The sequence below is a fragment of the Diadema antillarum genome, unplaced genomic scaffold (genome assembly GCF_040938485.1).
Source record: "Diadema antillarum isolate AM-2024a unplaced genomic scaffold, OU_Dant_1.0 scf00000057, whole genome shotgun sequence".
Classification (NCBI taxonomy): domain Eukaryota; kingdom Metazoa; phylum Echinodermata; class Echinoidea; order Diadematoida; family Diadematidae; genus Diadema; species Diadema antillarum.
The window spans coordinates 1,818,221-1,837,140 of NW_027270946.1; the positions used below are offsets into that span (position 1 = coordinate 1,818,221).

Genomic DNA, 18,920 nt, shown 5'->3' on the forward strand with positions numbered 1-18,920 from the left:
CAATGTTAGAGTAACTTGGTATTTACACTGCGTTGGTTTACCAATGCCAAGTCTCGCTCTATCGAGTAAAAGATAGATTGAATAGATTTCCTAAAATCCTCAATGAAGTTTCCCTTCAAATCCCATTAAGGGAGTAGTGATGTGTATTAAAAGTACGAATCCGAGCTGATACTGCATTACTTCTGATCAAAACATGTCATCGTCAACCTCGGTTAAAGTCAAAATCGCACAATTCGAAAAATCGGCAAACTCGGATAGATATGAACATTGTGTTAATTCTATCGTGTAAATCGAAATCCACGCAAGTCGAAGGATTTTTCGGGACCTTTGGATTAGACTCTTAAAGATGAAGTCGACGGTACATGCAACAATTAAATTTCTGTTCAATCTGATGATATAAAAAGACATTGATAATTTATATATTTGTATGAGTTTCTTCTTTTTTTCTCCAACTGTCAAAAAAAAAATGGACTCCGTTTGAACATCAGGGAATCCATCAGTGTTGACTATAACTTGGCAAATTTTTCCGCCGGGATGGAGCCGTTGTTAGGAGAGCGAACGTTGTTCGGCGGGTTTGCGGCTGACAATTTGTTGGTATCGCCATTCTGTTGTCTCTTCCTGGAGTCGTCGCTTTGGAAGGTGCGGAGGTTGAATGTGATTCGGCGGGAAAAGGAGAGTGAGTACAGCCATTTCTCCTTCTTCCTGATGAAGGCGTGCTGGACCTGAAGTGGAAGGGACCAGAATGAATTTTAACACTCAGAGTCATCGTCTGCAAATGAAAAATGAACTTTCTTCCTCAAAAAGAACACGCAGTCTTGTAAGTCCATCAGATTCTGGTTTAATCTGCTTCCCGTTTTGGACCGTTTTTCCTTTTATTTTGACGCTCCTCCCGCGAATATCATATCGATCCATATTATCCTTTTATGTAAATGATTATTTTGTGCAAACACTTGAAAGACTCATTCCTGTGTTGAAATGGTAGTAGATTGTTCTCATGAAAAACTGCCCAAACATCTACATCAAAGTACAGAAAAGTTATCCTCTTAGGATGTAGTGTATTCTTATGTTTTATAACGCCCCCCCCCCCCAACCGCGATATTTCCAGAGATTATAGGGTTAGAGGGTGAGAAATGCGTTTTACGCAAAATGCTTGAGAGTCGGCAGGAAGACTGAAGAGCAAGATAGAGTGAAAGACTATCATACTTATCCTGATGAAACATCATACAAATTATGAGTGGCGGGAATGGGAAGAAACATAACGCATCACCTCAATGTTTTGAAATGCTTTTAAGGAGGTTATACCATGGTGATATAGCTTCATGGTTATATAACCCGAGACAGAAGTCCAGAAAACCCTAATGTCGGGAGTATACATTCCGTACATTGCCGGCGACAATACAGTGTATTTATCATCTTAAACTAAGAATAAGCCAGTTCGGAGATAGCTCATGTGCACATGGGTACAAATGACCTTTCATTTTTCTCAGTTGGTTAGGCACCTCACTCAATTCAAAGCAACATAATGCAGCAGCTTGCCCAACATAGCAATTTATGGAACTCATATTCTAACAAAGAATGAACCTGTGTAGCTGAAGTGACCAGAATGGTTTGTCAATCAACACTTAGGGAAGCATCTACTTCATTGTGCTGTTTTGAATACATTAACAAACTTTTTGGTTAACATTGCCAAATACCAGGCTTGCTGTCAGGTGGATGTACTGGCAGGCACCATTTATAAGGATTCCATGAATAATCATAGCATTACAGATGCTTATCTCAGTGAAATTAAAAACCAACCTGTCTCTCGGTACAAATGACCTTTTTCTGCTCATGCTCAAACTGGAACCCCGAACTGGCTTATTATCTTAAACTTGAAACAAAACAAAACAAAAAAATCCTCAAAGTCTAACAAAGGAAATTTGGGGAATTTGTCTTCAGGCACTAGGGGAAAAGACACTGAATTCACTTTTATTGAATCTGCTAAAATGTTACTGCTTTTTCACTCATCTGACACTGTCTCCATTTTGTTCCATTAAAATGTTTTCCCATTCTAGAACACTTCAAGGCTGCAAGAATAACAACACACTATAATTTTCCGCTCACAGGCGAACGTACCAAAACATTCCATTATACTACATTGTGATGCTCTTCTAATAACTGACTAAAAGCATTTGGTGACTCCATAGAATATTCTTATTGTTATCCGAACGTCGGTCAGTTTTAATGATTTCCATAGTAACGCTACCAAAGTGAAAGTTCTCTCTAACGAACCTCGGAATTCAAGAGACAGTGGAAGAGAAAGATGAAGACGCCTTGGAGAGAGTTGAAAACGGTGAATAGGTACATAAAGACCACTGTGCCTCCGTTCATCCACAGCACTCCAAACAGCCAGGTGAGGCCCATCACTGGCAGGAGGATGACGCAAGCTTTGACGCCGTGTCTGATGGAGGAATCAAGCAAGATGAATATTTAGGCATCTCGTGCAAGGACCATTGTGTGATGATGAAAAGATCTCGAATCTCGATTTGTCATGTTTGTGATCCTCTCGTTGTCCAATTGCTCAGCAAGTTGGTCTGTGATTAATAGAATGTACTTTTGAGGAGTGGTTGTGGCTCAGTGGATAAAGTCATGGACTATCAATCATTATCAGGTTCCAGGTTCAATTCCCCTGGCGGGTAGCGGTTGTACCCCTAAGCAAAAACATGTCACCCCTCCCCCCCCCCCAAAAAAAAAAGAAAAAAAACACACACACACAAACAAACAAACAAACAAACAACAACAACAACAAGAACAAACGAACAAACATGGAGAAGTCGGAGAGAATACACTGAAATCAAGCTGAAACGAACTCGTTTGAGTTGTTGGATCAACTTATTCCCAATTATTTGATATACATGTATCATGAATGATCTCCCTCTACAAAGAAAATATGTAGGATTGCAACTGCTACAAATTTCATTCATATATAGAGGGTAACAAATTGAAGAAGACTCACACCTCAACCTTCATCCCTCTGCTTAATGGTATACTGCTTTCATTAATGCTTGTCCGCCTTGGATCAAGCCACTGAATATGATTACAATGTCGGAATTTTGGAGCTTGGGTATTTGTTCGACGTTCATCGTTTCACTGCTGGCAACCAGGGATAGCCTTGCGGTAGTAGTATTGCTGCCCGGAAAGCAGTAGATAACAGGTTCGAGTCTCGTAGTTGCTTTTTTCTGACATGTTTGTTAAAATTACAGATCAGTAGATGGGGTCTTAGAAATTTCATTGGTAGAGGAAGACAAATTGGAGAAAATTGACACATTAACCTTCACCCTCTGCTTGATAATCTCTTGCAATCATGAATGATCTCGTTCAGTCGTTCATTCAGTGGTTAATAATACTAATTACAATCAGTTGGTTGTATTTCTCTGCTCTGACGAACGCCAATCGGTAGTCCCTATCCAGAGTTCTCTGAGAAGTGAACTCCATTATGTGTTATTCTGACGCGACGTGCATTGGGGTAAATGTTTTGATTCAATCAGAAACAGCGATTGTCGATGACTTACTTCGCTCGCGTAATGCGATTGTTGATGACGTGAGGACCTCCAGCGAGTTTGACGATTTCCCACACGACCCTGGCGACGAGGAAGAGGTTGAGCATGATGATGCTGAGCACGGGGACGATGAAGAACCAAATGGAGTGGTCGTCGGGTCGGAGGAAGCATCTGAAAATGACATTTGGGGAAGACAGCGGAAAGAATCTGTAGACATACGAAGTATTGTAACTACTCTCCAGGGTACTTTTAATTATAGGAAATTACTAGTACATTAGTCGTGTGTCATGCTGGCGAGAGCGTCAGATGCATTTCAAGTTTCTTATGTGTACTCTACCATATTTATGTACATGTATGTATATCATTATACATAATACACACACACACACACACACAAACACAAACACAAACACACACACACATATATAATATATATATATATATATATATATATATATATATATATATATATATATATATGTGTGTGTGTGTGTGTGTGTGTGTGTGTGTGTTTGTGTGTGTGACCCTGCATCACAAAGCCAACAAAAAAGTTGTCAGACATGGATTTATAGTTAAGAGCAGATTTTTAAAGAGGAGACTCTAAGCTTTAAATGCTGTATAACTCAATTCAAATAGACTCCCCTAACCTATCTAAATACTAGAAAGAAAGCACACACTCTGGAAAAGTGTGAACTCAGAAAAGAGGCTCTGAAGTACAGGGTCTATTTAAGCGCTTAATCTTTACCAAGCCCAAACTAAAGAATAATGTAGAAGAAGGATAGCTCTTTCAGAAAATATGAAAAACTTAAGATTGACTCGGTTGACCGGTTTCACCTTTTTTGAGTCCTCATGTAAAATCAAGAAGTGCGACTTTTTGTTCGTTTTGTGATGCACGGTCACATATACAATGTTCGACACAAATATTTTCTTCTGGTGGTCCGACAATGAAATTTTGTAGGCCAATTATGTCACCAAAATTATATCTTTTCTGAAAAAGTGGTGGGCCGACATCTATGATGGTCCAGGGTGCCGGCCGGGCCACCGCTAATGTCGACATAATCGAGAGAGAGAGAGAAATAGAGCGAGAGAGCATAAACAACAAGCTCTCGAATTTATCTATTAAGTATAAGAAGGAAATTTTGAGTATAATGGAACACTGACACTTGGATACTTACGTAGGGTTGGGTACTTGTGTGACGTCATCCCCAAGCTGACCACGGTAGTATCCGAGAATGACCACAAGAGGTATAAGTGGACATCCTAAACAACGAACAAAAACAGACGAAGGAACGTATTAAACAGGGGACAAAGTATGCTTGTAATACTTTGATCAAAGTAACAATGCAAGTTTCGTATTGATTAAAACACATAAGCAATACTGTTCAATTGTGACTACTTTATAACTTCCATTTTCGGTTACAAATCATTTTGTTTATCTTCGTTTTCTGCTTATACTGTGCTATAGGCAGAGTCAAAAGGCAAAACACCGACTTTTGGTAGCACTTAATGGCAAAATGTAAGTGTCCATAATATTCAACTTGACTTGAATGAATGGTTTTGAAATGAAGCAAAGAATTATAAGAATTAGATTCCTTGGAATCAGTCATGACAGAGCAACCTTATCTTAATGTTTGACACCTGTTCAACAGTAATATTAGTCACAACTATAAAACTTCTAAATATGCAGAATATTCTCTTGGTCAGAGAAATAAATTATTCCTTTGGGTCTATAATCTTGAACTTCAGTCGTTTCCCTCTCTGTGTTATCGCCACTATGCTACCGCAACACTATAAAGAGTAAAGATGCACAGGCAATACATTTTTTATTATATATTATTTCGTGTCACACGAGGAAATTTTGTGAAGAATAGCTTATACTTTGTAGATTAATTGAGAGCTTGTGGGACAATTCTATAGTTACCTCACCTCATAAGCATAAGTGGTCGCTACCAAAATCGCTTTTTCGTTCACAACATGTGGAGCTTTCAATTCCCAACGCTTTCTAAATTTTGATTTTGATGGAACTCGTTCTACCCTGTCTCTCTGGCAAAACTAACTTAAACAGCGTGGAAATGCACTTAAATCAATATGCATAACTGCCGTAAAGTAATTGTGGCCCTAAACACTCCTGTGCACAGGACTACAGTAAACAGCTAAAACCAAAACAAGAAACAAATATCGATGCATATGCTTTTCATCTTGATTATTGTCGAGTAAACAGCTAAAACCAAACCACGAAACAAATATCGATGCATATGCTTTTCATCTTAATTATTGTCGAGGAGTTCTCGTGCGAGAGTATACTTATAGTTAAATGTGCCAGCATGTTAGTATTTGTTCAATTATCATATATAATTTCTAAAGTATATATATTATGATATCATTTATGTTTGGGATAATGTTTGTATAAATAATCATAAACATATATATAATACTATACATATATGTTTATGATTATCATGTCTATAGAGATTATATTATACAGAGAGGAAAATGGCTTCAGAAAAAGAGTTCATTGTCATAATTTGTAAATAATAAACATCAACAAGACAAGAACAAAGGTTGAAGGACACTGAGTCCTTCTTGTTTTTGTGTTTAGTAATCAATAGCAAACAGCTATAGCAACTCACCCCATCCAATGGTTAGGTAAACTCGCATTTTGCTCCCTGGCTTGCTGAAGACAATCACGGCCTTCAAATACAAATTGACGCCCTCTATCAGCATCCAGCAGAAAGCTGCCATGTAGAAGTAGTACAGGAGGGTGGCCACGACCGTGCATGCAACCTTGCAATTTTCAACCGGACAGAAATAAGAGTGACTAGTGGTTAATTCACGAGGTCACGTTACGCGCAAACGAGAACGTCAAATTTCAATGACATGAAACAAACGCACGGAGAATAGGCCATTGTGCAGTGATGGTTCGAAGGGAAAAATAAATCGATCTTGGCAACCACGGTTGATTTGAAAACGTAAACAAACATGGTTACCAAGTCAGAAGAATATAAGCCGACACATATTCATAATCCCCTTAAATTCACTCAAAAGTTTGATTGGTCTCTATAACTGGAGAAAGCTCACAAACAAGAGTCATGCTGTGGGTTACTGATCACGGTTGGCAATCTTAAATCAGAAATGTATTAAAAAAAAATATCAATTGCATTGTACTTCGCTCTAAAGGAGCACGTAAATCTTTCAATAGTGATTAATCAAAAGAAATATCTCATCAATGGAGAAAATATAGTATGACTGAAGAGCGGGATGGAGTAATGTAACTCACACCGAGTCGTCCAAGTTTTCTCACCTGTGACTTGAAGGATGCGTCTAGACAGAGAAAGACAACTTGCGCTGCTCCCACCGCCACACATAAATTCGCGTGTATCAGGACTCGATCGGATTTGAGCCTACAAAAGGAATGTCCAGAAGAGTGAACATTTTATCGTTCTGGCACGAATGTATGTTACGATCACAGGTTCACAATTCTGCTTTCTCACCTTTTCTTTTACAGGATTGTATATGCCAAAGAAAACAAGAGTGATTATATTTACAGAAAGACTGACCATATTTTAAACCTTTGAATATCTGGGAACCTTTGAATATCTGGGAGCATGGAAACTACACGGATCTCATGTGAAGATATGATTTCACTGATAGATATTACATATATATATATATATATATATATATATATATATATATATATATATATGTATTATATTTCAAGAATGTTTGTTATATAAATTATATATATGTAAAATATGTATAGTATATCACGTTTGAATACAGGAAGAACAGAACATAAAATCTTACCGGAGGAGGAGATAAATGCAGATCGTGAGAAGAGCGCCCGCTATAGAAAGGGCACACCCAGTGGTTGAAATGACATCGGAGATGGCAGCATGTCTAGCCGAAAGCTGTGGATTTATGACATCGAAGCGATATACACGTACATGGATTACATGATATATGTCAACAGTAATTCCCCCAACACACCCAACAACAAATTTCATGCAGTAACTTGAAACTTAAAACTTAAGAGACAATTTGTTGCTTCTATATGGATTGAGATCATTGTCTATACTCTCATTGTATACCCAATCCAATTTTCCCCGTTGTAGAAACTGTGGAGCCTTCGAGCAAGACAAAAAAGGTTCGTTTGAAACGTCAGTAATAGTGTAAGCGCAACAGCAAGGTATGTAGTGACCGTATAGTTTTGTTTATTCCACCCTGCCAAAGGTCTGACTGTGTAATGAATGTCAGGAGTACTTCAAAGATGAAGCTTGCCCGGCAAACTAATCATTTTCAACTCATTTTCATTTGTAACAGCTGGGAAGGGCAATGGGGACAATGAGTAATGCTCTTTATTAGAGTGGTAGATTGACACTTTCTCTTCATCATACTACAATAACAGTATATAGTACTCTAAACACTGCCAACAGTCTTTAAAAGGCTACCTTATATGTTGTGAACAAAATCCCCACAGGAAAGAAAGAAACACATCAATAAGAAAATGTTTTGTCACAATAGTGTTCCTGTCTGCGCGACATTGTGAAGTTGTTGAAAACAAGCTACTTCAAATCACAAATGTGAGGAAATACAGTATAGACAGATGCAATGTATAGAGGCCAGATGTGACGTCTCTCAGAGAGACCGCGTGTTGGGTGTGTACTTGTGCGTTTCTATAGTGATAAGGAGCTTATATTTTCACCTTTTTTATACATACATCTGACAGAAACTATACAGCCTGTGTTTCCGGAGGGTATTCTCGAAACGTCTGTCCATCCTAATTCTCTCGCTGTCTAAACTTTCCGTCTTCCCTTATTTAATTTCCCTACTTTTGTTAAATGTGTTTTATTGATAATTCTCCTTTCGCACCCTGTCTTAACATTTCTTTCTCGTCTTTCTATTAAAAGATTATTAAGATCCGACATATCGAGGTTCTAAGCAAGTCAGTTTGTTTTCCCCCGAGAGGAGACATGCAAAATGAGACGTGACCGTTGATGCACTGCAACCCGAGAAGACGGGGCACAATTACGTGCGTTATTCTGGGACTGTCGTAGCAAATAATGGATGAAAAAGAATTAAAGAAAGTACTGGGGCATTGTCCAACCCAAAAATATACATTGACACCATTCGTAGCTGCTCTATAGGGACTCTGAGGAGAGTACCACAGAGGTTATTTGACACGAACTGACCTCAATGTCGGCAACTTGCATCAGAACGGCGAAATTTGTCAAATGGCTGCAGGAACACTGAACGTGTGTGTCGTTGAAAAAGTCAACTTCACAGCCCTCTTGGGACCATGCACTGTAAGATTTGAAAAGGAAAGATGGAAATGTATTAACAAAAGGCAGATAAACAAAATTTTAATGCCTAAATGCTGCGATGGCACGAGTTGGTACGATCATTCAGTGCAAGCTTCCTTTCAAGTTGTTCAAGTAATGCATTCTTTATCACTGAGTTTAAATCAACGTTGTCACAAGGCTTGTGTATACAGTGTTAAAGACAGCCAACCAATATTCAACGCTTTTCTCATACATTTAAACAACCGTCTTCAACTTATCTCTAGGCCTAAATGGGGGCGGGGCGGGGGGGGGGGTGGTTGTCGGACCCATCTCTTTCTGGAAAGCTATTTTAAAGGCCCAACCAAAATCAAATCATATTTTAAATGTGCAAGATAATCAGACGAGTTACTTTGAATGAAGGTGTAGAAGTATGTGATTCAGGTTTTGTTTTGTTTTATTTTTTTTTTTTGTGCTCGATTTGTAAGATTGAGTTCAAGAACATTAGGTTTCACACTGGCTTACATATCAAAACAACGGTAGCCCCAAACATTAGTTTCGGTAAACATGCATGGTGATCTCATTCAGACGTCATAACAATATTACTTACAAATGATATCTTAGTGATATGAGCAATAATTAGAATGTGACACAAATTTGGAACTTTGTTGACGGTCTGACAACGAGAAGAGATTTACTTTTCTAGAAGACCGAACTAGATAACCATTGTTTTGCATGTGCAGTCTCGGTCAAATTTAGTGCAAAGTATGTATTCTACATTCAAGTACGAAAATACTTCTGAGAACTCATACTAATAGTAAATAAATGTCGTAAACAACACTTTCCGGACATAACCTCACAGTCCCGAAAAACAGTCCCGAAATGTTATGTCACACTTAAATTGCTGAAACTTTAATCGTAAACATAACTTGATGCAGGATACATAAATCTCGCCCTTCTCTCTGCTTCTTTCGTGTTCCTTTCAATGTTGGTATTTAATTGGACATTTTTATGTCAAATTATCTTTCACGTGGGAACAGTTACTGAAACAGAAATCCATCAAATTGAGAGGAGGGGAGCACTTTTCGGCTCATAAAGTGATAGATACAACATGAAAGTCGAGAACCGGTTGGGTGTTCGTCGTGAACATATTTCATGAAATTGGAAATACGACGCGTTCAAAGGTTATCAGTCTGATGCCGCCAGGACACGGTATGGAAGGGAACGTGGCCACAAAAGCATGTACTGGCATTTTTTTTTATCTTAACACTCAACCCGAAGTCTTCCCAACTAAATTCAGAAGTAACGCTACAATTTACTCCACTGCAGGACGCCAGGTACAGCTTTAATTTGCGAGGTATGATGTTATAACTTTATGCCAGACTGTTGTCTTCTTGTAAAAAAAAAGAGATTTTATAATAATGATAAAAAAGTTGTCAGTCATGAGGACAATTTCTTCTAGAATGTTCTTGCCCCCATCTCTCGGTGCTCAAGAATACAACTAAAAGTTTAAAAAGAATTCAGACATTGTGCACGTAACTCAATAATCGTGTATATATTTTCTTTCTCTGCAAGGTATAATCAACACGACTACTAGTCCAAGAGATTAACTATTTCTTCGCAGTAATGATCGCACCTCAAACTGATACCACAATATTTCTCATTTTTCGTGGTATACATAATCGTAATGGTTTACAGAATAGGCAAAATATGCAAAATACATTACCCGATGTCATAGTTCCAAAACGAACATAGAGCTTTCCTGTTGAGTCCATATACCTGTCAAAATCAGAATCAGAATAGAAAATTATCACAATGCATCTATCAGCATTCCATTCCCTTAGATTGTTTCACTTCATCCACGTCACCAAGCTCTGCTTATGATGACGGTCCCCTGTATTGATTTCTCCTTTGTTCACATATAGATACAGTATGCCTTAAAATGTTGCTATTGATTCATATGTTATTACAGACTGATGTTATTATGAAATTGACAATTCCCATATTGATTTGTATGTTATACTCTCCTCTTTTTTGCACACTGCGCATCACTTTGTTTTCATTTTTACTGTATTTGGAGAAAGAAAATGCAGAAATAAACCAAACCAAACCTTACTTTATCCAAAATAAGTCCAATATTATATTCATCTTTCTATAGGAAGATGGCGTTTCGATATGACTTTGAAAATATACGTGCACACAAGTAATAATTCTGAACTTACGGTTGGTTTTCAATGAAGAAAAATAAGTACATGGGGTTGTTTGTCATTTGGAGCGTTTCTTGAATGTTTAAGGATGTGGTGTCGGATATCCCACTAACAATGTGATGAATATGACAAATTTAATGCCGGATACCAAGGGGTATGTCCCCATAATGCAAATTGCCCAGTTAATAAGTCAGAATAAGGTTATGAGAGAAATTATCAACTCGCCTCATGTAAGCTTACGTATATAGTTTCTTCTTTTTACAAGTTCTATTGGGTACAACCAATTTTTTAAACAAATGTAGACAAAAGTTTGATGAGATGGGTATGCTCTATAGTCAATGTCTAAGTCTTTATAGCCCTTTTAGATTTTTTCCTCCTTCTTTCCTTCCTTTATTTATCCTGCCAGAAAAAGAAGTTAGACCAAAGAAGAACTTGTGTTCCTTGACCTTTTTCCTCCTACGTGTGAGGGCAAAACAAGGGTATTGTTGTTTGGGCTTAGTTAAGATGAGATTGTATGCCTCGATGTACTTCATTTGTTTCGATCACATTCATGGCCACAGTTTTACAACATCATCATAATCTAAGCCCTTAGCTCCCTTTCAAAGCCATGACATGTCAAAATCTATTTTCTTTCGCACTCTTCTCTTTTTTTTTATACGCCAGGATCAAGCTACCAGAAGACCAATAACATTCCATCTATAATTTGGTCTTGACAAAAAATGTTGTCGCACTTTCGCTACGTGCGAGTCTGCCTGACTTTAAACATTGTCCGCAAATATTGAAGTACCAAATTGAATTTAGGATGGTAAGATAAAGAGAAAAACATGACTGTATGCTCATACAAGCTTGACTTCGCGTCGCGTTCCTCGCTTGCGGCTTTTTCCATTAAAAGGCGACCAAGTGAGACCAATGTACCCCATCACTGAAACATGGTATCGCTTGCAAGAAACTGTCACAATTCATTAACTTGGCAAACTTGCAAACCTGGTCGTTATCACTGCAATACGGCGTGTACCACGCGTACAAGTCTTGTACAAGTCCAGTCTTGTCAGAAAAATACCCACTTATGGTGTCAAAGTTACGTTGCTGGTACATACATGTCTTCATTATAAAACGATAATAATGATAAATACAGAACATACTATGTTTCCATCAGACCAGCTAGTCCATTCCTTTGTCCAGACGGTTTTGCACATGAACAGATAAGAAAATAGGCTATAACACATCAATAACCATTCAACGCATATAGTCTTCTATAAAGAAGAAGAAGCAACTTTCCTGTCAAAAGCGTCATCTTGTATAAGTCTGTGATATTTCTCTTGGGAGCGGGACTTGTGTTTAAAACTACAGTTCGATGATTCCATCTCACCTCCGTTTGGTGAAGCGGAAAATCCATCCGGACAGGTTCGTTGAAAGTGATGTTGGTGGAGATTCGAGGGTAGAGATTCAGACTAAGAACCTCGCTTCCTACTACATCGTTGGACGTGGAATTTCCGGAGGAGCTGTTAAAAAGTAGAGATAAAAGAGGAAATGTTTCATTCTTCCCTGCAATCTCTAGGAATTGCTGTCATTGAAGATGCTCTAAGCAATCGTCAGAAGATGTTGAAGAAGATGTGGGCAGTAGTAGATCTCTATGGTCTCCAGCGTTATTTACTTTATTGTGAGTTGTGACTCATCTATGTGAATGGACTTAAAGCAGCGAATTTATTCATCACAATTTTACACAAACACACACACGCATACATACATGTATATATATATATATATATATATATATATATATATATATATATATATATGTGTGTGTGTGTGTGTGTGTGTGTGCGCGTTCATTTGTTTATTTGTTCATGGAATAATAAACAGAACATTTTGTAGGTTGCAGATATCATCATCGCTCATTTTTGTTGCACACAATTATGACACCCGTTTGGATCCTTTCACACCATCGGTAGTGAACTTACGCAAAGTATAACAGTGTACTTTCTTCTCAGTATGCATAGCAGGAGAGGACTGAAACCATCGCTTTCACGCCTCCATGCACTAATTTGCATGTCAATCAGATTCAAACCCAATCCACAATTACCCCTAAACCACTCTCATTTCCTTTCATATGCCATCTTAAAGTGTAACTATGTCACATATCGCATCAAATTACTGCGCAGTTGCATTTACTAATAATTTGTTTCGGCAGCGTTTAAAGGAGGATATAATATTCTTATATCATTAAAAAAAAAAATGATACTACGAGGCATCACTCTTTGATTCATGGAATGTGCTTACCTTTCCACGTCTGCTACCAAATTACACATATCGATCATGCCGCCGAGTGATCGGAATAAGATCGATACCAAGGCCTTGCTTTTCATCTTTCTGAGAACAGACAGCGGAAAGGAGGCGCGAGTCTCAGCAACAGGAGAATCCGGGTCATCAGACGTGGAAACGTGTGTTGCTGTACCGCTTGGTGTTAGTGTCAGGGCTTTGATTTTGATAACTTCGTATCAGAATAAAGAGACAGATAAGCAGGAACACAGGAGAAAATTACCAGTACGCCTAAACCAACAGAATGCATCATTTAAAAACATACGCTTACGAAACTTCATTACCAAAAACTTACCTTGTGATCTTGCCTAGTCTTAGCCGTTTTCCCGCGGTCTTCGCGCGGGTCAAGCTGAGGGTGGCATCATCACACTGTCCCGAAATTGACAGAAGATGGCCCTACATAATAGGGAATTTTCATTTTCGCACGAAGTTGGACCGAACTTGGGTAAAAGCCAATCAAGAGCTGAAACAAATGCGATGTCTACGATGACTTTCGAACCCCATACTATAAGGCTACATGAAGATATGAATCTGTATTATGAAATGAACCTTCGCCAGATCTTTGAGACTATTTTGGGGTTCGCCAAAGATTTTGTCGCCGCTCACGAAGTTGCCGCCGGAGCATGAGAAACTCCATCGGCAGTCACCACCACTCAAGGTGTCCTCACAAATGACAGGAGGTTTATACGATGAGAGTCGAATTTGAAATTCTCTTTATCATATCATATCCACCTTTGCTCACTTTCGGGACAGTGTGGTCACCTCAAGCCAAGCGCGTTGTCGCGAGGGCCTTTTGAAATCACCTAATATCATTATTCATGAACAGGGATATAACCGACCAGTTCACGGTTCCTGCTGAACAATTCCAGTCTCTGAATGATTAAAATCGTCTCTTCGGCCCATGGATTGGCTAGATTTGGTCATCGGCCAGTGCGGCGAAATGTCTATGAGCATAATTATACCTCGTCCAACAGAGCTGGTAGCCAAATTCAGCAATTCAGGGATGTATTATATAAATCTCAGACGGGTCCAAAAAGACACATTCCCTGTAGGTTTCACTCTGTCTCACGTGACAACCCTTATCCGCTGCTGGCTTTGAAAGCGTCTTCAAAACAAAGGTTTATTGCACGGCAAACTTTTTAACCGTCATTATTCTCGTGAAATCTGAACAGATTTTACACGTGCAGCGTATGAAAAAAAAATTGCTTATATCGTCATTTTAGACATTCATGAAGCTTTTACGTACTCGGGTAATCAAAGATTGACTGAATTCACGAGCTGAGAACCCTGGGTCTCTTACACTTCTAAGCTCAGCTTCATGAACGGTGTCCTCTATTATACTCTTCCACATATTGAACCTGTGTAATGTTCCATGCTGTCGTATTGTGCCTTTTTTTTTTGCAATTGGCAAAGAAAATGAATAGATAATAAAACAAATATTATATATGATGAATAGATATGAATAAATTGATATCTAACACAGAGCTATAGTGCAGATATGGGCAATATATTAACAGATAATATCATGATGGTGATGTGTTTTCCAACGTGTTCATGCAGTCTTTAGGGGAAAAACAATTTTTTTTTTCAATTGCTGCTGCTGTTGTTGTTGTTGTTGTTTTGTTGTTGTCGATAATGATGTTTATAATCGTAGTCCATACCTGCGACCCCAAGGTCTCGGACCAGCGAAGATTCATTGCGGTTGATCATATCTCGAGCAAGATCGAGGGCAAGTTTTTCCAAAGCCAGGGCAGCGTCGGCGGCAAAGTTAGAAGTGATGTACTGGAATTCAACGAAGCAAGAAGAAAAGTTTATTTACATGTTACTTTCAAATTTAGAAAATTTCACTTGTATCATAGCAATGAGGCACAAATTCACTCTCTCGGATCAATTTCTCCGTATTTCTTTCCCTTAGTCCCATGTCACCTACTGCGCGTGTGGTCTTTCGAGAAAAAGATACGATATCCGAAACCGCCTCCTGCTATGTTTATGCCCATGACTTTTAATAATTTCAATACACTTGCATGGGTTAACCAGGGAGGGAGAGAGAGAGAGAGAGAGGGGGGGGGGGGGGGGGGGGAAGGGGGACAAGAGATACCGTACTACAAAGCGGGGGGTAAATTATTACGTTTGTTCTACGAAGGTATGTCAGACTTAATCACCGACGTTTTGGCACTGTTCCGATGATGATTAATCACGTTATTGCTGAAAAGTGATCGCATGACAAATGTTCATTGCACTTTCAGGACTATCCGAAGATCAAAATATGAACAAACAAAAAAAAAACAGCCTTACGAGAGATGCAAACAAAATTGTGATAGGAGATTAAGTGACTGGATACTCCATGAGTTTAAACTTGACACTGATGTGCCAGGGTACAGGATGATAAATGATGACTAGCATTATGATTGAGGGAGAGAGAAGGAAAGACAAAGAGAGAGAGAGAGAGAGAAAGTGTGGAAGAGTGAATGAGAAAAATAGATAGATAGGTGGAGAGAGAGATAGCTAGCGCTTAGAGACATTTCATGTGATAATGCGCTATATAAATGTTGTGGATTTTTATTATTATTAGCTGGATAAAGTTACGGTAACGTGAATTTGTAACATTAGTTTGGCAACTGACACAGACTAATATTTTAGAGATCGAAGGACGGTATGATGGCACACCGTCATTGTACATTGTATAAACAAACTTCTGGCAAACCAAGAAATTACCACAACACTCCTCGTTCCAATCTCAAAATTTGCTCCTACAGGGGGCTCACCAAATCTAGCATCTTTGATTCAGTTTATTCAAAAAGTGAACAGATATACTAGTAGTCATATTCAGGCCCCAGCTGCCTGCTTTTCAAGTAAGCCCTGTTACATTTGATATCAAATATTGCATACACGAAACGAACGGAAAATCTAAAGGTTTACAGAAATTTGGAGAGAGTTTTAAAGGTAGGGGATACCTTTTACAGACCTCCCAAAATGCAGCAAAACATTAAATATGAACCTCAGGGGACTTGTTTAGGCCACTGCTGAGAAATTTGGAAGTCAACAGTTATCTACAATTTGAATAATGCACAAAACTCAACTACTCAGTAGTTCTGTGTGTCAGCCACACTAAAGCCTTTTTGTTGCAGTCTTCTGTATTTTTTATCTATAAACACAAATCTAAAAGTATAAAGAGCTGGTGTAATAACATAAAGAGTGTGTGGCAAGAATGTATATAGAAATGTTTGTAAGTTTTGATGAACTTTCTTCACAAAATATACATGATGGACACACATGCAGTGCATGGGTCTGCAAAGGTAGCCTAGTAATGTACTGGAATTTACGGTGAGCCCCGAAAAAAATTCAATTCAAAATCTAACGGTCAATAAAAATGTACTAAATGTTACCTTCCACTTTCAATACTTTATGGGAGTTTCTAAAATGATACTCTCTTCAACATACCACTGTATTTATACAACTCTTCATTTAAGGCATGCAAATGGGACTCCCTACCTTTAAGTTTCTTGGGAATGTTTTCTACATACTCAGTGATATGACCAAGGCCTCTCTAGTGCAGAAGGATGTTTATCAAAATATCGCTCACACAAATAATTCTTATTCAAAACAAGTGGTGTCTCAATGGTTAGACACCAGGAACAAAATCCCTTTATTTCTCTCATCTTCTCAAATCAAAGTTGTTTCTTTTTTAAACAGAATTGTAACATTACGGCGAATTTATTGCATTGATAACTCGTTTATTACCGTCAAGTTCTTGCATCGTTTCCCTGATTCTTTAACAGCTTGAACTGCTTTCCACAACTCCAAAGCCTGGAAGGGAGGCCATATTTGAGTTTGAGAAAGCAAAAGCAAAATAAAACAAAAATTAGCCTTGATTTGATTTTGATTTGATTTGATTTGATTTGATTTGATTTGATTTGATTTATTTCTGCATTTTTCACAAAGTATATACAACATAACAAACAATTTTCCAATACTACACATAAAATCCAACACAATATGAATAGATATATTGTATAGGTGAATTATAATCATAAAAAACAACGATTGGAAAGTTATTGATTATTCAATCGAGTTAATACATACAAAATGCAGGAGACCGTCATCTTTAGCTGAAGCTTGAGTTTGATGGCGGCCTCTGGAAAAGCATATGGCTTATATTTCTTTACAAATCATTTAATACATATCAAATTGTGTAACCGAATAGGGTAGCTACAAAATGCATCAGTGGAATGGTGAGTTAGGGTGGAAGTCATATGTGCAGATTTGTTATCTTATCATTGTTAATGCTAACGCTTTGCAGGGATTTCTTCTGAAGTCTGCATCACCTTCTAATTTACTAGTACTTGCCATGAGAGGTGCGTTCCTTACAGGAAACAAAACATGATTGTATTACTATGCATGTGAGATATGAAATTTATGTTTGCAAAATAGAAAATAATAATACCTCATTTTGATTTATGTAAAGATAGTATAGGTTTTCCCATCCATTTTCGCACTTTTGTCATTCAATTTCAAAGATTTATTATTCAATTTCGTCCCGAGAAGCAGGTGGAACGCAAATCCTAACTTCAATTTCGTCAATTGTCGTTGTAATTCGTTTTTCGTCAAACATTTTCGAAGACATAGCATTCAGAATCGTCAATTGTCATTGTCAAATTCGTCCCTCCCGCTGACGGATCGCAGAATGTGAAGATCAAATTAGTCTTTGTTCACACAATTTCATGAATTTTTCATTCAGATTAGTCAGATATTGTCGATTCTTTAATTTGATGGTGAACCAACTTTAAGCCGACATATTTCTACTTTCTCTCGTAAACTGTATCGTTACGCATTATCCCCTAACCATTTGCTTTAACAATACACACGAAAAACAAGACTGCCAACGAAAATGATCGAAGAATAAACGACAGTCAAAAGTCATAACCCAGGACAGTATGTCAGTATCACATTTTGAACTTTAACTCGTAATGTTCAGGTTTTCGCATCATTTAATGCATGAAGCAAAGTTTAAATTTAGTACCCTGGAAAGCAGCAAACATAATTATGTTATCCATTCTTTGACATTAAACAGGCGACAATTCTACACTTAAATTTTGTCTTTAATCAAGTTTGCCTAGAAATCGTTTGTCAGTGTTTTCGTTTGCGAGACGGTATACGTCTTTTTGTATCAGTGTGTACTCGGATTGCTTGTGTGTGTGTCTGTATCTGTGGTTCTGTGTGTGGGGAGGGGGAGGGCACTTGTGTGTATGTTTACTCCTGAATGTAAAATGTGAAAAAAAAAGAACAATACATGAATGACTGGAAAATCACACCGGGCAGAGATATGAGACGAATATGAATGAAAATCTAACGAAAATGCTTGACAAAAGACGAAATCGATCCTGCTGTTTTGAGTGCTGCGAGTGAGACTGACGAATTTGAACTGTAAATGACGAAAATGTATGCCAAATTACTAAATTGAATGGACTTTATTTGAAAATGAACGACGAAAGATGAATTTGAAAGTTAGATTGGCCTACTCCCGACATTCCGCGACGAAATTGAAGTAAAAATGTGTGAAATTGAATGAAAAATGT

The 18,920-nt window shown here is 38.0% G+C and overlaps 1 protein-coding gene across 1 annotated transcript in view; it reads right to left on the minus strand.

Annotated features, from left to right (window-relative positions):
* Positions 1-506: 506 nt before the first annotated feature.
* Positions 507-18,920, minus strand: part of LOC139715917 (uncharacterized) — a 35,782-nt gene continuing 17,368 nt past the window's right edge. The window contains exons 6-17 of the mRNA XM_071627470.1: positions 15,006-15,126; positions 13,306-13,516; positions 12,395-12,527; positions 10,545-10,597; positions 8,732-8,843; positions 7,347-7,450; positions 6,841-6,940; positions 6,170-6,323; positions 4,715-4,799; positions 3,552-3,710; positions 2,272-2,440; positions 507-722 (exon numbers count right to left, since the gene is read on the minus strand). Of these exons, the coding sequence (XP_071483571.1) occupies positions 507-722; positions 2,272-2,440; positions 3,552-3,710; positions 4,715-4,799; positions 6,170-6,323; positions 6,841-6,940; positions 7,347-7,450; positions 8,732-8,843; positions 10,545-10,597; positions 12,395-12,527; positions 13,306-13,516; positions 15,006-15,126 (1,617 nt within the window). The remainder of the gene's footprint in view (positions 723-2,271; positions 2,441-3,551; positions 3,711-4,714; positions 4,800-6,169; positions 6,324-6,840; positions 6,941-7,346; positions 7,451-8,731; positions 8,844-10,544; positions 10,598-12,394; positions 12,528-13,305; positions 13,517-15,005; positions 15,127-18,920) is intronic.